At 35.6% G+C, this 25,481-nt stretch overlaps 1 protein-coding gene across 5 annotated transcripts; it reads left to right on the forward strand.

Moving 5' to 3' along the window:
* Positions 1–16,403: 16,403 nt before the first annotated feature.
* Positions 16,404–24,867, forward strand: LOC130942214 (protein N-terminal asparagine amidohydrolase). 5 transcript variants are annotated; one of them, XR_009070835.1, is made up of 10 exons: positions 16,404–16,581; positions 17,402–17,578; positions 18,839–18,903; positions 19,021–19,117; positions 19,196–19,234; positions 19,332–19,523; positions 20,248–20,426; positions 20,571–20,690; positions 21,391–21,617; positions 21,730–22,384. XR_009070835.1 is itself a non-coding variant. In XM_057870917.1 (9 exons), the coding sequence occupies exons 2-9, from the start codon at positions 17,550–17,552 to the stop codon at positions 24,583–24,585; spliced, it is 834 nt and encodes a 277-aa protein (XP_057726900.1). In that variant the 5' UTR covers positions 16,404–16,581; positions 17,402–17,549; the 3' UTR covers positions 24,586–24,867. The 5 variants fall into 5 exon arrangements, 4 of the variants coding, with proteins under 4 accessions (XP_057726900.1, XP_057726896.1, XP_057726898.1 ...); XM_057870917.1 differs by lacking the exons at positions 21,391–21,617; positions 21,730–22,384 and adding an exon at positions 24,480–24,867 and having other exon boundaries at positions 18,839–18,910; XM_057870913.1 differs by lacking the exons at positions 21,391–21,617; positions 21,730–22,384 and adding an exon at positions 24,480–24,867.
* Positions 24,868–25,481: the final 614 nt, after the last annotated feature.

Consider the following 25,481-nt stretch of genomic DNA (forward strand, 5'->3'; position numbering starts at 1 on the left):
AGGCAAAGGAGTGACATTGAATAAATCAAGCACTACATTGGATCCTCAAGGAGGAGCACTAGCCGCCACCATTAAAGGTGGATTCGTTCTTTTAATATCCTTTTCTTATGTTATTTTTTTATTTTTTGTTATGTTTTTCTGTCTGTTCTCTTGTTCTTATTGAAAGATCATTTCCATTTATGTCTTAAAGATGTAAAATGTTCCATATATCTCTCACCTTGCTTAAAAAGAAAATTTTATTTGAAAAAAATTGAGAGGTACATGAATTTCAAAAGTTTATAATAAGTATAGTTCAATTATCTTGATGTGGTGGCATTGCTTTTGGTTTCTGAATGTATGAATAAACAGTGCATATTTGAAGTTGAAATTAAGAATGTTGGCTCTTGAAAGAATGATGAAAAAGGAAAAGTATTATTGGTAATTTGAAAAATCTAAAAATTGATTCTTGAAGTAAGAAAAAGCAGCAAAAAGAAAAAGGAAAAGCATGTTGCAAAAGAAAAATAATATATATGCATGCAAAAAAAAGAAAAAAAGAAAAATGGCAAAAAAATAATAAATAAATAAAAAGCAGAAAAACCCAATAGCTCTTTAATCCAAAAGGCAAGAGCAAAAAGCTAGTAACCCTTTAAACCAAAAGGCAAGGGTAAAGGGATCCAAAGATCCTAAGAGTGTGCTTAAGAACTCTGGACACCTCTTTCTGGAGACTCTAGCAAAGTTGAATCAAAATCCGAAAGGCTTCACCTAGTTAAAGTGCTGTGTCATTTACGTATCCGGTGGTAATACTGGAAAACAAAGTGCTTAGGGTCACAGCCAAGACTCTGAAAGCTGTGTTCAAGAGTAAAAAAGAACTGAACTAGGAGAGTCAATAATATCATCTGGATTCTATGTTCTTAAAGATGCCAACCATTCTGAGTTTCAATGGATAGTGAAATGCGAAAACTATTCAGAAGCAAAAAACTACTAAGTCCCGCTCATTTAATTGAAACTGAGTTTCATTGGAAACTCTGAGATTTATTGTATCTTACTCTTCTTTTTATCCTACTGAGGTTTTTAGTTGCTTGGGGACAAGCAACATTTTAAGTTTGGTATTGTGATGAGCGGATAATTTATACGCTTTTTGGCATCATTTTCATATAGTTTTTAGTATATTTTGTTTAAGTTTTATTCAGTTTTCATAGGTTTTAGTGTAAAATTAATATTTTTGGATTCCACTTTGAGTTTGTGTGTTTTTATGCAATTTCAGGTATTTTTTGGCTAAAATTGAGGAGCTGAAGCAAAAGTCTAATTCAAAGACAAAAAAAGCACTGCAGATGCTGTCTGGATCTGACCTCCTTGCACTTGGAAGAGCTTTTCTGGAGCTATAGAAGTCTAAACAGAGAGTTCTCAATAGCTATGGAAAGCTAACTTTCAGAGCTTTCCAGAAATGTATAATAGTTCATACTTTGTTTTAGAATTGAAGGCCCAAAACTGGTGTTCAACGCCAGCCTCCTATCCCAATCCAGGTGTCCAGCGCCCAAAGGAGGAGACCAGTGTCCAAACGCCCAAAGAGGACCCCTAGCCAGTGTTCAATGCCCTAGAGGCCTCATAGCACGTGGGTCTCATCAAACCTCAGCCCAAACACTCACAAAGGTGGCCTCGGAAGTGGATTTTAGCACTAAAAGACTGTTTTACACTTCTTATGTAATCCTTAGTCATTAGTTTAGTATTTAAGGGATATTTTTTACATAATCATAGAGGACATTTTCTGCCATATTTCATTTTTCACATTGTATTTTCTATCAGTATAAGTTTCTAAACCTCCTAGGTTGAGGGGAGGAGCCCTGCTGAGTTTTATGGATTAATAAAAGTACTACTATTTCTTTCTCAATTCGTATTTGATTCTCTATTCTAAGATGTATCTTCGTTCTTTATCAACATCAATGCGTTGAACTGGCATAAGGTTTAGATCTGGAGGAGTATTGGCGGCTGCTCAAACCAGCGTCAATCACATACAACCTGCCATAGAGGAAATCATTCACAGTTGAAGAAGATAATAAGACCAGATTTAATCCCGAAGGACAAAGCATCTTCAAGCCTTAACCATCTTCTTATCACTGGTTACATTTGAATTCACAAAGTATTGTATACCCTATTTCACTTTTATGCATTCAAATCCAATAACTCTTCTATCCGCTTGACTAAGATCTACAAGATAACCATAGCTTGCTTTAAACCACAATCCTCGTGGGATCGACCCTGACTCGCTCAGGTATTACTTGGACGACCCAGTGCACTTGTGATGAGCGGATATTTTATACGCTTTTTGGGGGTAATTTCATGTAGATTTTAGTATGTTTTAATTAGTTTTTAATAGAATTTTATTAGTTTTTAGGCAAAAATCATATTTTTGGACTTTACTATGAGTTTGTGTATTTTTCTGTGATTTCAGGTATTTTCTGGCTGAAATTGAGGGAGCTGAGCAAAAATCTGAGTTAGGCTGAAAAAGGACTACTGATGCTATTGGATCCTGACCTCCCTGCACTCGGAATGGATTTTTTGGAGCTACAGGAATCCAATTGACGCGCTCTCATTTGGGTTGGAAAGTAGACATCCAGGGCTTTCCAGCAATATATAATAGTTTATACTTTGCGCAAAGATAGACGACGTAAACTGGCGTTCAATGCCAGTTCCATGTTGCAGTCTGGCATCCAGCGCCAGAAATAGGTTACAAGTTGGAGTTCAACGCCCAAAACACGTTACAACCTGGCGTTCAACTCCAAAAATAGCCCAAGCACGTGAGAGGCTTAAGTCTCAGCCCCAGCACACACCAAGTGGGCCCCAGAAGTGGATTTCTGCACCAATTATCTTAGTTTACTCATTTCTGTAAACCTAGGTTACTAGTTTACTATTTAAACAACTTTTAGAGACTTATTTTGTACCTCATGACATTTTCAGATCTGAATTATATACTCTTTGATGGCATGAGTCTCTAAACTCCATTTTTGGGGGTGAGGAGCTTTGCAGCGTCTCGATGAATTAATGCAATTATTTCTGTTTTCCTTTCAAACATGCGTGTTCCTATCTAAGATGTTCATTCGCGCTTAATTATGGAGAAGGTGATGATCCGTGACACTCATCACCTTCCTCAATCCATGAACGTGTGCCTGACAACCACCTCCGTTCTACATTAGATTGAATGAGTATCTCTTAGATTCCTTAATCAGAATCTTCGTGGTATAAGCTAGACTGATGGCGGCATTCAAGAGAATCCGGAAAGTCTAAACCTTGTCTGTGGTATTCCGAGTAGGATTCGAGGATTGAATGACTGTGACGAGCTTCAAACTCCTGAAGGCTGGGCGTTAGTGATAGACGCAAAAGAATAACTGGATTCTATTCCAACCTGATTGAGAACCGACAGATGATTAGCCGTGCTGTGACAGAGCATTTGGAACGTTTTCGCTGAGAGGATGGATGGTAGCCATTGACAACGGTGATTCCCCTACACACAGCTTGCCATGGAAGGAACTTTGCACTTTTGAAAGTGAGGAAGCATTATGTTACACGAATTCAGAGGACAAAGCATCTCCAAAACTCTAACATATTTTCCATTACTGCACAACAAGTAATTATTTCACACTCTTTTATTTTTCTAATAATTCAAACTGATAATTTTAATTGATATCCTGACTAAGAATAATAAAATAAACATAGCTTGCTTCAAACCAATAATCCCTGTGAGATCGACCCTTACTCACGTAAGGTATTACTTGGACGACCCAGTGCACTTGCTGGTTAGTGGTACGAGATCATAAGAAATCTTGATTTTGATATTGGGATTAGAATTTCGTGCACCAACTTGCTGGTACAGTTGTACTGCGGGGATTCGTGCACCAACGGGAAAGCCCAAAATACCTTGTCGAACATGCTGGAGTCGTGTACCAGGAGGTGTCCATCGTAGAATGGTTTGACGCGTAGGTCACAGATGGTTCCAGGAAAGTAGCTCTGTAGTGCCTGAAGCAGCTTGGAAACCTTGTTGGACGACTCTTTCCAATCCTCGTATATTCGTGCAATTGGCTTCTGCTTTGCCATCCACACCTTTCTGTAGGATGGTTTGAAGTGATAACTTGCCTGCACCGCACCTTACAAAATCGGAACACTCATAGAGGAGTTGGATTAAATCAATGGCAATATGACCCTGGAGATCAGACTGCTGTCTAACTGACGATGGTCTTGAGACATGGTGGGTGCTAGACAACTATGCGCTCCACCAACCCTCTAAACCTCCCTGAACATAACAAAACAATATTGCTTCAGCCATATCTCAAACCTACTTAATATATCATACAGAAGTACCAAAAATCACAACTAAAGTTGAACTTACCAGTATCCGAGGTTCTGCTGAAGGGCCACATGGAGGCTGATACGCGAAAATTTAGATTTCACGTACAACCGACAAGTATACCGGGTCGTATCAAGTAATAAAACTCACTAAGAGTGAGGTCGATCCCACGGAGATTGGTAGATTAAGCACCTTTAGTTAAATGGTATATTTAGTCAAGCAAATATGGTTTTGAATTCATGAGATTTGATTTTTGAATATAATTACAGAAAGTTAAATGACAAGGAATTTTAAGAACTACAATAAAGAAGGAAAATTAAAGTAAATAACTGAACTTAAAGTGCAAGAAACTTAAATGACATCGAAGATAAATTGCAAGAAAGTAAAGATTGCAGAATTGTAGAGAGTAGAGAGGTAAATTACAAGGAATAGAAAACATAATGTAAATGGCAAGAATGATAAATTGTAAGAATGTAGAAGGGAATTGGGTAGTGGGTATTCAAAGAACTAAAGAACAAAAGATATGAGAATTAATGATAGAGAGATCATTAGGGATCAGAGATGTAAATTGTCATGAATTGACTTTGCTCATCTCCTTCTCAATCATGGGTATAGATCCATGGCGGATTGTGAATAATTGAATCCCAATCTCTTGGCAATTCAATTTCTCTCAACACAATCAATTGTCACTCTTGTGATCTAATTGGTCATGAGAAGAGGTGAAGTTCAATTTCTAATCCAAAGTCATACAACTTCCAGAATCTCAACTAAGGGAGGTTACATCTCACAAACCAACCCAAAGTGTATTGATCAAAGAAATCATGAAAGGATAACTCTAAACTGAATTATATGGATTCTTTCTCAAGTTCACCATATAATTAATGTAGATTCAACCCTTCTCTCGAATGTAATTAAATCTGTGAAGAACAAGAGTTTCTCCTTGGATGAACCACTTGAATTGAGAAGGAAAAGAATAGTTGTCAACCCATTCAAATAAACAGAGCTCCTCCCCGTAATGAAAGTGGGGTTTAGTGAATCATAGCTCTAAATTCAACAACAAATGCAAAAGTAGACATTCCAATTAAGTAGAGAAGAAAATGAAGAGTGAAGAAGAAGAAGTTCTTAGAAAACTGAAATTCCAAATTGCTTTCGAAAGTAACTTTTACAAAATCTAAGTGTAAAAGTAAAAGTATATAAAAGTCTCTAAAAAAATTAAAATAAAAAGAGTAAAAAAAATAAAAATCTAATTGTGAAAAGTTCAGAAGTCTCCTTAAAGTACAAAACTCTACTCTATTTATACTACTCCTAAAACTCATTTGGAGATCTTCAATTGGGTTAGCAATGTGGGCTTTACCCTTGTTGAATTCTTGGTCCAATGGAGGAAGTATTCCCCTTTAAAGAGAGCAAAGAGAGCAGAGCAAGTTTTCATCAATCCTGACCCAGTGGGTGTTACTGGCAAACACGCCAGCTTTATGCACGTTGGCAACGTGCTCAAGAATTTTCTGGGCTGGGAGCTTGGTGCTTGGGCGTTGCCAAACACTTGGCCCTTTCTACCTTTTTAAACTCAGTTTTGATGCCCAAAGTTGCCTCTGGTTTGAGCTTTAATTTTGTGCTTCATTATAGACTATTATACATGGTTGAAAATCTCTGAATGTCAGCTTTTCAACGCAACGGGAAGCATCTCAATTGGATCTCTGTAGCTCAAGTTATGCTCTATTGAAGAAGGTAAGGTCAGGCTGCCTGGGCGTTTTGGTGAACACGCCCGTGACAACGCCCTTAGTTTCTGAGGCTCTAAATGAAGAAAGCTTTTTAAGCTTCAAATGAATGCCAACCCCATACTATGATATATGTCTACTTTCTAATGCCATTTAGAGTGCACCATTTGAAGCTCTAAAGCTCAAGATATACTCCATGGAAGGTGAAGAAGTCAGCTGGCCTTACTACAGGTTGATACCATGTTCATCTATGTACTTTCGGGGCAAGTTTCCTCCATCAAATTTAGTGTCCACCATGTAGTGCCATATATGCTTGGAAAGCTCTTGATTCCTACTTTCCAATGCCACTAAAATCACCTCATTTGAAGTTTTGTAGCTCAAGATATACTCCATTGAAGAGGGTAAGGTCAGGTTGCCAGTTTTACATGGGCGTTGTTGCCCACGTTACTATCAAACACGCCAGCAACAATGTGCAATCCTTCTTCCCTGGTAGCTTCCTGGCGTTGTTGCCCATGTTGTTGCTGGACACGCCAGGGACAACGCCCATTCTTGGAAACTTGGCTTGTTGGGCGTTGCTGCCCACGTTGTTACTGGACACGCCAGTGACAACGTGCATGCTTCTACTCTCAACTTCATTTCTTTATTTTTAGGGCTTAAAGATGACTCTGATTTGAGCTTCCATTTCATGCTAAATTATGAATTATTGTATATCGTTGGAAAGCTCTGGATGTCAGCTTTCTAACACAACTGGAAGCATGTCAATTGGATCTCTGTGGTTCAAGTTATGCATCCTTAAAGAAGGTAAGGTTAAGCTGCCAACTCTGTTGGATACACACTAGCACGTTGCCAACTTGGTTTCCAAGTTGCCAACGTGCTGCTTTTCCTGGCTGCACCTAAATGGGCGTTGCCAACTTGATTTCCAAGTTGCTAACTTGTTGTTCCTCCTTTCTTCAAGATTTCCTTGCTCCATTGTCTTCTTGCTTCATCACCTAACATAAACCAAATAATTTTTTTCAAAGTTTTGCCATCTTATGCATTAATTTTCAAGGAAATCATTCACATCAACTTGCATATAAGCTTCTTGAATCATTTGCATAGATTATGCCAGATTTCACTTATTTCTTGGTTCATGAATGCATGGAGGAAAAGTTCACAAAATTGCTTGTTTATTTCAAAAAAAAAGTGAATAAAACTAAGCTAAAACTAACTAAACCAACAAGCTAATATAGCAAATATGCGAACGCATCACAACACCAAACTTAAACCTTGCTTGTCCTCAGGCAAGAAAAGAATCATACAATAGAGATTGACAATCCAAGGTTAGAAGAATAGCAAGTTAATGTTCATGGCAAGCTAGTTTTCTATGCATGCTACAATCACAAAAGAAATGTAAATGATTGATGCTTCTATCTAGTTCACTTTTTGAAATCTTTTTCTTATAATTCTTCCTTGAACAAGCTTTTGATTTTATTATTAGCTTCTCCTTTTGGGTGCTCTGCCCCATGAGTTAATAACAAAGCTACGATTCTAAATGCTTTATTTTCAAGTATTATCACTTGATACATAAGCACCACAAGCATTTGAATTAGAAGACTTCAGTAAGCTCATTTTTTTCTTTTCTTGACTTTCTAATCATTGATGCTCAGAACCTTGAGCTTTGAGGGAGTGCTTTTGCACTTGAGCTTAGCCTTGACTTCTAACTGTTTTGTTTTCAAGCATTTGGCCTAATACATAAACACCACAAGTACTTAACAATGGAATTGTCATTGGTACTCAGAGCCTTCAGTTTTCTCATTCTTTCCCTTTTTCTTTTCTTGCCTTAATTGCATTTGCTTCTTCAAGGTTTTCATGATTTTCAAAAGATCTCACAAAATGTCCTAGATGAAAACTTCAATTAAATAAAATCTAATGCAATTGAGCAACAATCAATCATACTAGCTTTCCAATACTTGTATGCACATACTAAATTCTTCTTTAATTCCTTGTTTGTTTAAGATCATGATACTTTATTGCTTTTGAATTCACAAAACTCAAGTTGGTAGTCATAATGTCATAGTAGCATGTTGCAATTTAGAAATCAAACTATGCCTATTCATACCACACATGTATACAGAGAAGGTAATAAGACAATCATGCAATTTAAAATGCTAGAAACAAATGAAAGGAAAAAGAACTTTACAACCTTGTAATTCATCTTCTCTATTGTTGTCATTTTCCTCCCATTCTTCTCCTTCCCATACCAAACTCAAAATGCTTGCTCATCCTCAAGCAACAATTAGAACCGTGGCTATGGGGCTAAGATAGATCATGAATGTCTTACACAATGAAATATTAGTGATACATGTGTTGAAGCAAGCAGAATTAAGAATAACTATCAAGGCACAGAGAAACAAAGACATTGTGATTGCAAAAATAAGATGGTGTGCATGATACATTGCATAAAGATATAAGTGGCACACCAAACTTAGTGTGACACTCTCACTTGAAATTGATGCAAGTATCCAGCAAGGATTTGAAGCAAATTTTGTTGCATAGCAACACCAAACTTAGAATACAACCATATGTCAATTTATTTGAACTAAAACTAAACACAAGGAACTGTTATATGTTAAATACAATCACCATGTGAAGAATCTGTCATGAATAAGGATGTCTGGGTGATGTATTGACAAACACAGTTAATAAACGAAAGCATTAAAAACAAGGAAATGACTAAAACAATCAAGAAAACTAAGATTGTCTAACTAGAAGAAAAGAAAAAAAATATAACACTGTAGCGGCATTATGATTATGCAGACAAGTGGTGTTGCTGGATGATTTGCATAATAGAAAAATAAGTGGCACACCAAACTTAGAATCTTAGTGTGACACTTCCATGTAGAATTGATGCAATCATCCAAAGAGATTGAAAACAAATTGTTGCAGGGCAACACCAAACTTAGAATGTGATCATATGCCAATTTATTGAAATCTAACTAAACAGACAGAGAAAAAAATGAACTAGACAAAGAAAGAAAACGTTACCCAAGGTTGGGTTGCCTCCCAACAAGCACTCTTTTAGTGTCATTAGCTTGACATGTTGTTCCTGACTTTCTTCCTTTTCCTCCAGTTGGTTAAGAGGAATGACCTCAAGGGAGGAGAAGTTTCAGCTGTTGTCCCCTTTCTTGGTCTCCTCTCAGCAAGCCTCCTTTTGTACATAGCTTGATTGAGCTTGCTTGCTGGTTCAGGGGAAGGATGTGTTGCAGTTGACCTTCTCTTGAATGTTGTCCTTGGTATCTTGGTCACAATCCTCTTCTTGGTGCTTTTTTTAATTGCCTTCACTTCTTGGATGTCAAGACATGGTTGCTGTGTGATTATTGGAGTGTCCTCTTTATCAAGAACCTCTTGGATTGATGGTTCAATTAAATCATCCTCCATACAACTTTCTACTTCATTTGAGTGTGGACTCTGACGTTAGGATTTTTGCTAGTAAAGAATTTTATAATGTCGCGTTGTTGATATAGTTTCTAAACCAACAAAAATCCCTTCGTGCAAATGTTTTGGTTGTCACAAGTAACAAACCCCTAAATAAATTGATAACCGAAATATTTAAACCTCGGGTCGTCTTCTCAAGGAACTGCAGGGAAGTATGTTCTTATTATTGGTTATGGAGATTGTAAATTTGGGGTTTCAAGAATGAGGAACAAGTAATTTAATGACGAGTAAATTAAATGGTAATTAAAATAAATAAATAACTGTAAAATAGACTTTTGGCAAGGTATGAGAAATTGGAAGTCCAGTCTTAGTTACCCTTATCAATGATGATGAAAATTGAATCTTAATTCCACTTTGTTAACCCTTACTAAGGCAAAGGAAGGTCAAGGGATTAATTAGTCTGATCTTCGGATCCTATTTATTTCCGGAGAAAAGATTGGGATTATTGAAGAACAATTCAATTAGCAAAGATAACAATTATCAAGCATGTTTGAGTTTGATAACTCCTGAGTTACTGATTTCTTAACCAAGACCAAAAAGGGGAAAAGTAAATCTATTGGAATAAAAATGCCTTCAGATGGGAAGCAACAGTAACATAAATAAAAGAAAGCAACAATAAACTGAAATACCTCAAATAACATTAATTCGAAAGAGTAATCTGTAACATAGAAGAATTCATAAACTAGACTGAGAAAGCAAGTAATGAAAAAGGAATATTGAACCTGATAAAAGATAATCCTTAAAGCAAATAAAATCCTAAATCTAAATCCTAATCCTAAAGAGAGAGGAGAGAACCTCTCTCCAACTAAACCTAAATCATGGAAAGTGACTAAAATTCCAGACTCCCCTGAATGGATGCATTCCCTCACTTCATAACCTATGGTCTATGCCTTCTGGACTTGGATTTGGGCCAAAAAGGGCTTCAGAATTCGCTATAAGCGTTTTCTGCAATTTCTGGTGCGTGGTCTCTGTCACGAGTCCGCGTGGTTCACGCGGTCGCGTCAATTGGAGTTTTCCTTGTCGCGCGGTCGCGTCAGTCATGCGGCCGCCTCATAGGTGTTCTTCTTTAGGCGCGCGGTCGCGTCAGTCATGCGGTCGCGTCGCTGCTTCTTCGCGCTTGGCATGTGGCCGCGTCGTCCATGCGGTCGCGTCACTGCCAGTTTCTTCACAAACTCCATTTTATGCTTTCCTTCCATTTTTGTATGTTTCCTTTCCATCCTTTAAGCCATTCCTACCTTAGGAGATCTAGAACAACTCAACACACCAATCACGGCATCGAATGATAATAAAGGGTAATTAAAATAATTAATTTCAAAACATAGGAAACATGTTTTTCACAAATATCACATAATAAGGAAGGGAAAGTAAAACCATGCAATTTACATGAATAAGTGGGTGAAAGATTGAATAAATCACTCAAATTAAGTATAGAATATATCATAAAATATGGGTTTATCAACCTCCCCACACTTAAACAATAGCATGTCCTCATGCTAAATCCAAGGTAAAAAGTAAGGTTAAAGTGGTGGAATGTCATGCAATGCAATCTAATCTAAATGCAACTAATTAAATGAATGATGCATCATGCAATTCTAATTTGTTATTCACTTGTATATAAAGCTTACATATAGTTAAGTTAATTCCCATTCTCAAGGAATATATATATATAGCCAAACCTTAGATAATGATAAAGCGCTTTTACAATTGAGATGGGAGAGAAAAACATTTTATAAACTTGCAAGACAATTAATAATTTAAGTAGAGATATATGTTAATGAGTTAGTGAACCCTCACTGGATTTTTGTGTTTACTCTCTAGTCACTCAGTGTTTATTGGGTTAATTACTCTATTCCTCTTTTTATCCTTACTTTCTATAGCTTTATTCTTTATCTAATCAATCAACAATTATAGAATACAGACATACAAAAATCATGAGGTCTTTAATTAAGGTTATAATGGGCCAAGGTAAAGGTAAGGGTATATGTATAAGGCTAAGTGAGCTAATTAAGTGAATCCTTGATTAGTTTAAGATCTCACCTAACATACATACTTTGTAAAGCTAAGCCTCTTTACCTATTTTCCCATATTTTTTTCCACTTTTTGTATTACATGCTCATATTTTGTTCTTATACCATGTGCATCGCTTTTTGCATTTGGGGAATTCCAAGTTGCTAACTTGCTGTTCCTCCTTTCTCCAAGATTTCTTTGCTCCATTGTCTTCTTGCTTCATCACCTAACATAAACCAAATAATTTTCCTCAAAGTTTTGCCATCTTATGCATTAATTTTCAAGGGAATCATTCACATCAACTTGCATATAAGCTTCTTAAATCATTTGCATAAATTATGCCAGATTTCACTTAGTTCTTGGTTCATGAATGCATGGAGAAAAAGTTCACAAAATTGCTTGTTTATTTCAAAAAAAAGTGAATGAAACTAAGCTAAAACTAACTAAACCAACAAGCTAATATAGCAAATATGCGAACGCATCAGAGGCTCCATTGACACCTATTCTCAGCTTGACAATACTGCACATGGTACTTCACCGGTCCGATTCGATCACCCGGTACTCCACACTCCTGCGAATACTGTAGTTCTTCACACCCTGAAGCACTGCCTCTCGGCTTTTGAACCTGTGGCTGACCCAAAACTCTACACCGCTGTCTAGGTTGTAATCTTCTTCACCCGTGTCAGAAAATGGAGTCCTCTCATGCATGGTGTCCAGATTCAGACTGTGATAGTGACTTGGCACTACCGATAGTATCGGAATCGGGTAAGGTGGCTGCAGAACATGGCGTGCCACAATATGGGCAGGTGTCTCTGGAACAAACTCATCCTCATCCCCACCATCGGACGAATCACTGTCCGCACTATCCACCACGTATTCCTTGTCCAACTCCTCCTCACCCTCCTCTACCTCATCCACTGGAATGATGACATGAATGGGCAATAGTGTGGGTGATAGTGTGAGAGGTCAATCGTCTTGTACAAAGGTCGAGTGTACGGAACCACCACCACCACTATATCCCACCGCAACGGAAAGCTCCATTACCTGCTCCACCATGATCCTCCCATGGATGTCGAACATCAGTCGCACATGCTCGTCCCCTTGAAGTCGGAATAGCCGAAACCGAAAGATTTTGTTACCCATGGGTGCCAGCAACCTATACGCCACCCTTCCGATCTCCCTCACTTCTGTACCACCAAACTTGCTCAATATCAAACTCTTCAAATCCGACAACGTATTCACACGCTGAGTGCGAAACAATATCGGATTCTCACACTCAAATGTCACCCTATTGTCGCCATTTCTCATATGACAGTTGGGATAAACAAGCACAACTATGTATAGACTACTACTGGACATTAATGCCTTGTTTTTGTGAGAAAAACCAGGCAGGAAAAGGATGAAAAATATTTGTGGAGAATACCAAGGGTTACACATCCTTTTCTAGCTGTTGCCACTTTGTCTTCTATCTATCTCGTTTACAGTATAAAGATATATATATATATATATATATATATATATATATATATATATAAATTTTGGTAATTATCACATTTATTTTATTTATTAAAAAAAAATCCCTCGTAGTACTGGATAGATTTAAACTAATATAGGTAATTTTAATGCTGGTAAGCGTTTTTCTGCGATTGACTATATTTTTCTCTCAATTTTATTTTCTAAATTAAATTCTCAACAGCATTTCCTAAATTATAAATATTAAATTCATACCATTTTTGCTCTTATTTAATTCATTTATTAATCATTTACCTGAGTTTTATATCCTACCCACCTTAATAAAAATTTTGCCTTCAAAATTTCAATCACTAAAAGGAAATAGGTGGGAATAGTGCTTCTTTACCTCAACTCCTAATTCCTCAATTCTCTACTGACCTTTGGATGCAGCAAACTATAAATTCAAATCAATTACGTTCACATATACTAACAACACATCCTAAACCATATTTCTTTCACATCATAACAGTCCTAAGGCCATCAAGTCACCACGTACTTGTCATCATCAGGTTCCAATCATCGAGGTATCAATGCAATGCTTTTAATTTCATATTCAAGAATCATAAATTCCATTGTTTAAAGAGTAACTTCTCCAAATCACATTCGGTGAGGTCCAAGGATTATAACAGAGGTTTCAAATTCAATTTTAGGTTCAATCACAGGGATCTTTCTAGTTTCATCTCAATATCTATATTCGAATCTTGGAACTTAAAGGCTATATACTTTTTTACCAGATTGAGAGTCCAACCCACTTTCGCTGCGTCACTTGTAACACCTTACCACACAGAGTTTTATGCCTAGGATGTAAATCAAAGGTGGTGAAGCGCTATGACCTCCAAAAATAAAATTCGTACATAGATATATGTGAAGAATAGTTTAACTAGGACTCTTGAAGAAAAAAGTCATGTGAAACCAAGACCAGACAAGAACGTCATACTCGAAAAGCGTAAAGCATAGAAGAAACAGATAACAGCGTATAAAAGTATAAGATATATATGATATAGAGTGCCAAAGATACAAATAGCAAGCTCCAAACTCGACCTGCTAAGCAAAGGCCGGCCAGAGTATATATATATATATATAACCCAACCATACCCAAAAGACAGAATACAAATCCTAAAGATCGTACTAAACCAAAAATGTGGTACTCTATCTAAGGGATTTTATTTCTAATCTAACTCTTCACCTTCTATCGACCCAAACCTCCTAATCACTGATGAAACTACCCTCAGTATCACCTCTGCCAACATGAGGGATCTCTCAGTTGCAAAGACATACAAAGCATACAAGTAATGCACAATTAAAGAAATAGATACAACATGTAAATCATGTAGCATATAGACATATATAAGCAATTAGGCAAACCAAAGTAATGCATATTCAAACAAATCCTACAAATACATATGATACATGTCTGTCCTATGTCCAATGATATCATCTGTCAGTTATCCAGCCAAATCCGACATGTCGAGTAGCGAACCCTGTACAGGCCCAGTGACGCAAAGCTCAAAGCATATGATATATATAAATAATCAATCATCCATCGCACGACTGGATCAAAGGAATCTCAAATCTCAACTTGGAACCTGTGGGGCGAGTCACTGTATTTGTCCATGGAGACTAAGATCAATCATAAATACCATCCTAGAGCAAGTGGGGCGACCACTGCATCTACCCAAGAAGCTCAAAATCACTTCAACCTGGAGCAAGTTGGGCGAACCACACCCTTGCCTTTACCGATGGAGCTTAAATCTTCTCATCTCGGAGCAAATGAGGCAAACCGCACCTTTGCATCTATCTAGAGAATCTCAACTAACCAACCTGAAGCAAGTGGGACGAATCACAACCCTTGCGTCTACCCAGGAGGTACGTTCTCATATGTCCAGGAGGAACAAAGGAGGGGATCATAACCTCCCACTATCTCGCTAGAGGCGATTTTACAATACTAGGAGGAACAAAGAAGGGGGATCCTCACCTTACACCATATGTTCTCTCTATTTATGTATTTTTTGTATTGTTTGTATGTGTTTGAACAACTGAGAGATCCTTTATGATGGCGGTGATGATGCTACGGCTTGTTATTGATGCGATGTATTGATTATAATTGATTATGAAAATGAGTTTGATTGATAGTTGAGTTGCCTGGGTACACGCAAGGGTTGTGGCTTTGTCCCACTTGCTCCAGGTTGATATTTTAGCTCCTTGGATAAATGCAAGGGTTGTGGTTCGCCCCACTGACTCCGAGTTGAGATTGAACTCCCTGAGTAGATGCAAAAGTTGTGACTTGTCCCACTTGCTCCGAATTGAGACTAAACATTAAGAATAAATCGATACCATTGGGATTGAATTTTGATATAGAATTACTTAATTTGGACAGTTGTGACATAGAGAGAAAGGATGACTGGTTATGACTGATGACTTTTACTGAATAGAGTTGAGAATTTAAAATTCCTAATTTAGTTGAGATTTAGTCTGATTTTCCTGTTTAGATTTAGAAAGGACCCTAGGTTTGAACCTTGAATGATTGGAGTTTAAAATTGTCTAGCAGATTCATATCTTTTTACATAGTCTCTATTTAGAATTATTACCCTATTGGAAATCTTCGGATTCTCACTCGTTGTCGGATCTTGTTTTTCAGATACAAGACATGGCGCACCTCGTTGAGCATGCCGAACTCTCTATGAAAAGTGAAGACTCCTTTACATTTTGTACTTTGTGGTTATTATATTTATATTCTCCACTTTTGAATATATACTTGTATATTCCTCTTAAAGGTTGATTATGGAGAAATAGGTTGTATTATACTCTCTAGCCTTCTTGTCTTCGCGGGGGCGTGACTAGTATTTGCTATGCATTTCTTTTGAACTCTTGTATATATTTCTTTTGTTTCTGTGTACCGAAACTTTATAGCGTCGACGTTTGCGAGTGCGATGCGGTTGTTGTTCTGTCATCATTCTTCCGATATTCTTAGATATATTATTATTTTTCAAATATTATGTACTTTTTCGTTTTTAGGGGTCGTAGTACCTCACCACCTCTAATTTACAACTATAGCATAAGATTTTGTGTAGTAGAGTATTACAAAATTTACTATCATTTTATTTAATTTGATAATTTTTCTAAGAATAATGTATCTTTTTATTTCTACATTTTCGTCTTATTTAAATTTTTTTTATAAAATTATCTCAATATTATCATCCTGTTAATTCTGTTAATATATTACTGATACAGAACAATACTAAGACGATTGTAAACCATTAAAGAGTTAAATAGGATGATTTTTAACGGAGAAATGTTACGGACAAAAATGTTTTACTCTAAAACAAATAAATAACAATAAAAAATAAAAAAATGGTTTACCAAAAGGAAGACCGGAGTGAAAACTCAAAACGTGATGCTTCAACAGTGCCCAAGTTTCTTGTTTGAGATTCTTACAGACTACAGGCTACAGCCACCACTATATCACTGGAATATTTGAGAGAATCAGAGAAGACCCAAATCATGATCTTCGTTGATGGGCTTCCATTCTCTCCTCGTTATTCTTCAACATCTCAGGTACACGATTTCACTCGCATCCTCTTTTCCACTTACCCTTTTTGCCTAAGAAACTGAAAAGCCACTACAATTTTTTATTTTCCTTTTATTTTTGGATATATGTCATTTGTTAGAATGTGATCAGCAAATGTTTCAACATCTTAGCACAAAGGACAGAAGAAAAAACAAAGGAAGTAAAATTGAGGTGTGGGGATCAGGACTCAGGAGAGATATATGGCTTTTGGTTGTTTTCCCATTTCTCTATTCGTGTTTATGAACTGAAATGTAGGATACATAAGTAATGCTAACATATTCTAACAACTAGAAGGCAAGTTATTATTTCACAAGCAATGTATTCAATGAATGTCTCTATTTTTCATCCAGGAAAAAAATGAAAAAGAAAAGAAAAGAAAAGAAAGCGATGCATGATCCTGTGAGTTCTTGATGCAGGCAATATAAAACTTAGATTAAAGAAAAAAAAATGAATCTCAGGGAACCTAAAGGATCCAATGGACTCACGGCAAGGCTAGGAATAAAAGAGACAAGAACTTGATTTGATAAACACTCAACCAGAATTCGAGAGAAAATGAGATAGAGGAAAATTGATATCATTCATGGTTGATAAATTGGAAAGCTACCCTTTACAAGTGGACAACACTCACAGAAAATAAGAAATAACCAAAACAAAAGTATATTGGAAAAAATTAAAAGATAAACAACTCTGCATCAATTCTTGCTTGCATGATTGTAAATTATGGGGTTTGTCATGCCGTTTTAAAAATATAAGTTTAGAATCATGTGATTCGTATACTTAAGGTCTGACATTCTTGCTAATTGACAGGGAAAGGATATTCTACTTGCTCTGTTGGAAAATCCCATTTTGGTATCAGCCTCGAACTCTTTCAAAGCTATCCCCGAGAGGAAGTTCTCAGTGTCTGAAGACTCTACTCTAGAAAGATCAAAATGGGTTTATATATTCCAAAGAGAATATGCTACTGTTGACCCTGCAGTTGTTGAGGTATGTGATACTGTTTACCCATCACGAGTTTCATACATACATGTCCACATTCTTTTCTATCCGCACCAAAGAATGCACCTCTCTTTGTCAGTTTGTTGCACCTGTCAAATTGAAGCCATTGTTTTAAGTATTTGAAATACTTCTCTCTCCCGTCCACTAGTTGTACATCTCTAAGCAATACTTGCTGAATTTTTTTTTAACGAACTCTGCTCTCAATTTTGTGACATACATGCACACGCACATGCACACGCACACACAGCTTCATAAGATACTCATTCTAGTGAAAAATTCTAGTGCTTGGTAATTCGTTTCCTAAGGTTACTCTACCTTTAAAACTCTGCTCTCCTTAGAGGTAGGTAATAGCTCCCATATCAACCTTTAGGAGGGCCATTTGACGAGCGATTCCTCCTATTATTCAGTCTTTCAATGCCTTTATCATTTATCTTCTCTCCACGATAATCCAACCTAGAGCTTTTATGTTGTACAGATTTAATAACCTTGAACCCATCACATTGTCTTCTTCAAATGAAATATCTTGGTATCTTGGTCTCGAGTCCTCTGGTTTTTTCTTTTTTCTTTTTTCTTTTTTTAATTCCCAACTCACACTTTGAAAAGGATTCTTCTTGACCTTGATAAACCTATGTGCGTCATGTGTAATGCTAGCTCAGTGTTAGCTGCCCATTTGTTTTTGCACTGTTCTATGGCTAATTATCATGCAATTCACTTTTTGGTATTATTTATTTAATGAATGTTGGTTCATCCGAAGTTTTCATTGATTAGATTTGTTGGCTCTAGAAGAAGAAAGGATGCCAAATATTTATTGGAGTGCGCTGTTTCTGACACTGTTTGGTGTATTAACACTCACATGTCTAATGTAAGGATTTTGGGCAATCAAATTTTGTAGGAAAGGATTAGACGTCTTGCATCTTCTTGGTGCAAGACACATGGTCTGTTAAGAGGGATATCTGTCTGTGATATGCAGCGAGATTGAAGAGTTTTGCTCTATTTATTTATTTTTTGGCATATCCCTTTCTTGTACTAAGGATATCTTATTCTTCAGTTTCTATGAAATATAGTGCCATTTTAAATGAAATTGATTCTTTTGTTTCTAAAAAATGTGGTAGTTAGTAGATCCAGGAGTATGGTTGCCAATTTGTCTTTCAATTGCTTATGCTGCTGAGTTTTACATTTATTACTGTTGTTGTCGTTGTTTAACTTACTGTTTGTTGAATTTATTTCCTCCTATTCCTGTAAACCTAGTTTGTTGGCACTGATGAAGCAACAACTTGTGTTGGCCTTGTTATTCGGAACCGAAGGAATGGAATGTAAGGAGTAAGGATTGGTTAATTTATAGATGATAAATCCACTGCATATCAAGTTCAACGTATACTCGTTCTCCATGGTTTTAATTTATGTTGGTATATCTTAATTCAACACTGCAGGACATCAGTTGCTCATATGGATTCACCAAAAATTGTAGAAATGGGCCTCTCTCAAATGCTATCACAACTAGTTGATGGCTTGGACACTGAGTTCGATGTATGTTTCCTTATCTTGATTTCTAATTTCGATGGTGAATTATATCATGTCATCTATCTGAGTCAGAAATGAATATAGGTGCATATAATTGGTGGTTTTGAAGAAGTTTCTCTGCAGGTGTGAATGGGCCTCACCCTTTGTTAGTGAATTTTTATGATGTACTTTTCCACCAGAAACACAAGAATTGAAGCTGTCTATTGAACTTTTTGTACAGCATGCCAAGGCTAGCACTGAATCAGAAGCCCAAGCAGAATTCGGTGATCATTCCTTTCCTTTGTGCACAAAAATTGTTCAGACTTTATGGGCAAGAGAGGAGAAGTTTCACATTCGGACTATTTGTGTTCTTGGACATAATACCAGAAGGGATTCCAATGGAAATGCTTACCCGTTGTTCAATGGATTTGTGGTCAACTCCTGATTTTAATTCTTCTTTTGGCGTCTACTTCACTAATGATATGTGATAACTGCTAAGTTGATAACCCTCTTATTTAGCTTCATATAACTATTTCCATAAAGCATATGGAGCTGGTTATTCTCCGCCAGCTTTACATACATGCATGTGTACTGTTATCATCAATCATCAATAGTAATATTTTTTTTTGTGATTTTAAAATTCCAGATAATATAAAGAGGCCTAATATTTTCAAAAGATTGATACTACTCATTCATACTTTTTTTCTCTTCAGTTGGATAAAAACAATCTTGACAATTTAAAAATGCATGATAGCATTGGTTAAAACTTCAGTGGTACAACTACTTAAATGCATTGGCTAGCTGCTGAGGTTGTTACTAATGATGGGATCCGTGGACTCTTTTGTTGGGCGAGACAATTTTTTATTCACACTAGCATAGTATAAATACTTCTTATAGTAACACGAGTAATTTTTTTTAGTTATAATGATGTGGTGATTGTGGTCTATTCTTTTGAAACAGTTACTTGTATACTCAAAACATGAAGTGCCTGTTTTTTTCATGTCCTCAGCTGGAGAAAATGTGAATTCCCACTCAATTTTACACAAAGATCCTCTCACATAGATTTCCACCTGTGTCTGGGAAATCATGCTTCTCCATGTCCATTGTAAACCAAAAGTATGTGATTCTAACTTCTTGACTCCTATGCACCATTTCAGGTTGAGACTACTTCAGGAAATATCATCCCTGCAAGTTTTCATACAAGTACCAGATGCCCAGATGAAATTGTCAGAAGAATACGAGTGTCTGCTTCTTATGAAGATACCAGTTGGAATGGGAAGTTAATAGAGACATATGATACTGCAACTGACCAGTTTCAAATTGCTCCTTGCAGATGGTAACTTGGAATTTTTGTGAAAAGCCATGCTAGTTGGTGAAAATCCTTTCCTTTAATGAAATTGTTTGTTAACCCCTCTAATGCGACAAGGTTTTGTTGTTGTTAGTATATGATTGCTGATGCTTCTCCTTCTCATGATTTTAGGACTCATCGCCAGTACTATGCTGCTTTGTCGCTTCTGCAGTATACAGATTCAGAAATTCTTTCAGTATGCTCCACCTCACCTACCGCCGAGGGCTCAGATTTTGTGGACAATTTGAAGAGGTAAAACTTATGGTTGATCTTGATTTTTAAATGTTGTTGAAAACTTCCAAATATTTATTTGTTAAATGGAAATACCAATAAATTTTGGTCTTCAGAATTATGATAAAAATAATCGAGTAAATATTGATATAGAGAATAAGAAAGTGCAATAAAATACTCGATAGAAAGTATGTGGAAGAAGATACACGTTCCCAAAATTCTCAAAGCATACTAAACAACTGAGTTCTTCACTTATCAATAGAAGCCAGAAAGGGATGGTATTGCTTTGATTTCATAAGAGATGTTGAGAGAGACAAAAGGAGCAGTTGAATCAATTTAGTGTAATGGAAAATGCTTAGGCTCTTAGATTGAGTGCTTGAGTTCTTTGCTGCGAATATAAGGGAAAAATAGACAAAAGTACACTCGAATTTTCACACGGTGGACAGATGTATTCCTGAATTTTTTAATGAGTCATTTGTACACATGAATATAAAACTCCGTTGTCAATTCTACCCTTCCGTGGCCTGAGAAAATTTTCCGGCGGTGGTCGAGGTCAGGTGGCACGGTATTGTATGATGTGGCCAATTTGAGGTGACACTGTGGCAAATAGAAATATTCATTATGAAATTTGTTGAAATAAATACAAGAAAAGAAAATAGTGAAATTATTGTTCATCTTCTTCCTTCTCTAATTTCTTTGAACCATATGAACCCTAACACAGGGTGTAGACCTTTCATTGGCCTTGATGGCACATTCTTAAAGGGCTTCTATGGAGGACTTCTACTCACTGCAATAGGTTAAGATGCCAACAACCAGATTTTTCCAATTGCTTATGCCATGGTGGATTCAGAAACTAGAGATAACTGGAAATAGTTCTTGGAGCATTTATACAATGACTTGGACAACTACAAGGTTTATGGTTGAAACTTCATTAGTGACCAACAAAAGGTATGCATTTACACATATTAATTGAACAACGTCTAATTCCAGCTATGCAACAAGTTATGCTGGAGTTCATCATCGCTTCTGTGATATGCATATTTGGAATAATTTCACAAAGAGATGGAAGGACAAACAACTCAAAGGGGCAGTGTGGGAGTGTTGTCGAGCAACCACAACTCAAGAATTTGATGCTGTAATGTTGAGACTGCAACGGATCAATACTGGAGCATGGGAGTATCTGAACAAGCTTGATCGGAAGTAGTGGAAGAAAATCAGCAAGTAGAACTAGCACAATGGCTGCAACTCAAAATTAGTTGATTTGGAGAAAGGAGTTTTTTGGCTTTGGTGTTCCCATTTGGGCCTGCAGATTTCTGATTGGAGTTTAAAAAATTGTTGTTATCATTTCCTGTGTTAGGGTTCATATGGTTCGAAGAGATTAGAGAAGGAAGAGGATGAACAGTGATTTCATTATTCCTTTTTCTTATATTTATTTCAACAAATTTCATAATGAATATTTCTATTTTCTACAGTGTCACCTCAAATTGGCCACATCATACAATACCGTGCCACCTGGCCTCCACCACTGCCGAAAAATTTATTCAGGTCACAGAAGGGTAGAATTGACAATGGAATTTTATATTTATGTGTGCAAATGACTTGTTAAAAAATTTAGGAGTACATCTGTCCACCGTGTGAAAATTCAGGTGTACTTTTGTCTATTTTTTCTAATATAAAGTATACTTTTTATTCTTAATATTTTTCAAAAATTTAAAAATAGTCCTCATATTTAATTTGATTTAATTTTGTCCCTAATATTTAAATGTGTAAACTGTAAAGTATAATTTGTCCCTGACCACAAGTAACTGGCACCTAGTTGTAAGCATTATTGCTAAATTGATTTTAAACTTCCTGAAAATTTAGTTGGGATTCATTTGATATAAATCAAAAATTTTTGGGACAAAATTAAAACAAAATAAAATTTTGTTGTATTTTTGAAACTTTGACAAACTTAACAGACAAATAATATATTTTACCCTATTTAAATTTAGTTTCAATTCTATCCTTATTGTTACCAATTTCTTTTTCAGATTTTATCCTTCTATACATATAATCACCACCACCATTACCATCATGCCATTGTTTTCCCTCCATCATCATCAACACACCTCACTCGACCACCACCACCCAACAGCCACCACTGCCACCACCATTCGAATCTCAGTCCCACAAGGCCACAACTATTACAACCCCACTTCAGCCCATTGCTACCACCTTCCACCACCCTGCAATCATCGCAACCTCGCTTAGAACCCCAACTACATCCTAGTATCCTGACTACCATCCTACCCAATGACAGATTTAGAAAATTTTGGTAGTTGAAGCCAAAATTATATAGTAGATAAAATTTATTTTTAGCATAATATATTTGCTATTTGAAATTGAATATATATATATACCCCCCTAAATTTGAGAATGTATATGAAAAGTATATTTTAAATGATGAAAAATTAATTTATGATTTTTTCTTTTTATTTTCAATATGATTAAATGTCAATCTTAACAGTTTTGTTAGGAAATGATTGTTATTATTTTTTATTTTTATCAATAATCAGCTAACTAACTAATGAACAAGCAAGACTTAAGAGTTTGAATTGATATATAGGAAGAGAAAGAAAACTGAAAGAAAAAAATATATTGGTTAAAAAATAGTTTCTAAGTTTTTCACTTTTTCCCCTTTTTGTATATATCTATTTAAATTATTATTCATGTATTCTTTATTTTCTACTCGATTACAGAGTTCATTTGTTACAATATTTGCGGTTTAAACATTTTTGACCAAATCGTTTCTACAAACGAGACCATTTAAATGCCGAAGAATTATAATTCAAATGACATAGTCTCTCCATCCTCACTTAGAAGACTCGGGTTCGAGTCTCACTCCTAACTTTGAAAAAGACAAGACCATTTAAATATTAAAATAAACAAATCTTGCAAAGAATATTAGTAGATAGATAATATTTATCTCAAATAATTTAAAAAAAAATATTAAAAATTTCATTTATATTTAAAGTTAAGTTTCAATTTAGTATTTACCTGGTTATATCACAAAGTTCATTATCACTATTTATCTTTTATATTGAATTTATTTATTTATTTATTATGTTTTTAATCTCAAATTTAACAAAATAATTATTGTAAGTTTTATATTTTAACTTAAAATCCAAAAAAATAATTTATTGGGAAACAAACACAATAGATATAATTTTTAGAGAAAATAACACTTTCCTTCTTTGAGAGATACTAAAATGACACTCTTCTATTCTCTATTTGTAAAATGTACACTCATTTCTCTTATAACTTTTAAAAAACTTTCTCTTTAATCCATTTTAAATTTGAATAAAGCATAGTTTTTGTTCCCAACGTTTGGGGTAAGTTCCAAAGTTGTTCCTAACATTTCAATCGTTCTATTTAAGTCCCTAATGTTTCAAAATTGACTCAATGTTGTCCTGCCGTTAGGGATCCATTAACAGAATTGACGGCGGGACAAAATTGAGACAATTTTGAAACATTAGGAATTTAAATAGGACGAAAACGTTAGAGACAAAAAATTTAAAATGAATTAAAAATGAGATTTTTTAAAAGTTATAAGTGAAATGAATGTATATTTTACAAATTGAGGAGAGAATAGTGTTATTTTAACATCTTTCACTTAGGGAAGTGAAATTTTCTCTAATTTTTATTTTTATACGTCCTTGCCTATATCCTATACCTACCTTATGATAATGTTTTCATCGTTTCTAGCACATTGTTTGAATTTCTCTTGTTTGTAATATTCCGAGAGATATCAATCTAACTTACCATTTTCAGGCAGTGGAATTATTTGATTGCGCATCCATACTGGACAGACACCTTTCCGCAGAAGCAGCCTCGCGTTTTTAAGAGAACTACCGATGGAAGGTGGAGAAGATGTTGACAAAATTCTAAGGTTGCTTGATGTGGTAGATGCATATCAACAATTACACTGAAATGTTACCCTAAGTTTCATTTATCTCCCTAGCAAATGAGTTGCCAAATAGCAAGATGTCAACGAATACACGGTTAAAATTTATCTTGGGAAAATATCTCTGGGAAAGAACCCTTGGACCATGTTTGAGCTCTTAGAAATGGTATAGGATGTGTGGTTCATCAGTATTTTCACATTCTTAGGATTATGAACTTGGGAATGTTAGCTTTAAGTCCTTTCTTGCTTTTAAAAATTTTCAAAGAAAAAAATAGTAAAAAATAATAAAAATTTGTTTTCTATCGCTTTATTTTTTATTTTTTTAAAATTAGGGAGAGATTTTTGTTGTTGTCTGGTTTGCAATATAAAAAGACATTCCTAGGAATGAAAATATTTCCACGAACCACGCACCTCAAGTAGCGTTTTAATGTCATCTTGAATCTTTATTAGAGGAGAAAAAGTAGAGAATATTCCGTGTAACTAGGCAAGTTCTTAAATACACACATTATGGACAGGATATCAATAATAATCTAAATGTTAAGAGTGATCATCCTGACTAGTGGATTTCAAAAGAAAATATGTATTTTGATCATGGGGAGAAGAGAAAAAACATAAAAAACAGAAGTTAAAAGGAAAAGCCAAGCAAATGATTTAAAAAGAAAATATAGAACTGAGAATTTAGAATAATATAATTACTTTTTTTTGGTAACACTTCTTAATCTTCTGTCTTCAAAGTTTTGTATTTATAGTTACGAGAGTATAAGAAACCTTATTATTTCACTATCACTTTGTTCTTTGATTTGGGTGTAAAAACAGTTTATTTTTAATGGTATAAAATTGAATTGAAATCTAAAAAAAAATTAAATTTT

This window comes from Arachis stenosperma, chromosome 7 (assembly GCF_014773155.1).
Source record: "Arachis stenosperma cultivar V10309 chromosome 7, arast.V10309.gnm1.PFL2, whole genome shotgun sequence".
Lineage (NCBI taxonomy): Eukaryota > Viridiplantae > Streptophyta > Magnoliopsida > Fabales > Fabaceae > Arachis > Arachis stenosperma.

Coding starts and splice junctions, on each gene's coding strand:
- LOC130942214 (XM_057870913.1), top strand. CDS start 16,528: ATGATCTTCGTTGATGGGCTTCCATTCTCTCCTCGTTATTCTTCAACA. Junction 19,235..19,331: donor TTGAAGAAGTTTCTCTGCAG/GTGTGAATGGGC, acceptor CTTTTTGTACAG/CATGCCAAGGCTAGCACTGA. Junction 19,524..20,247: donor CGTTGTTCAATGGATTTGTG/GTCAACTCCTGA, acceptor GCACCATTTCAG/GTTGAGACTACTTCAGGAAA.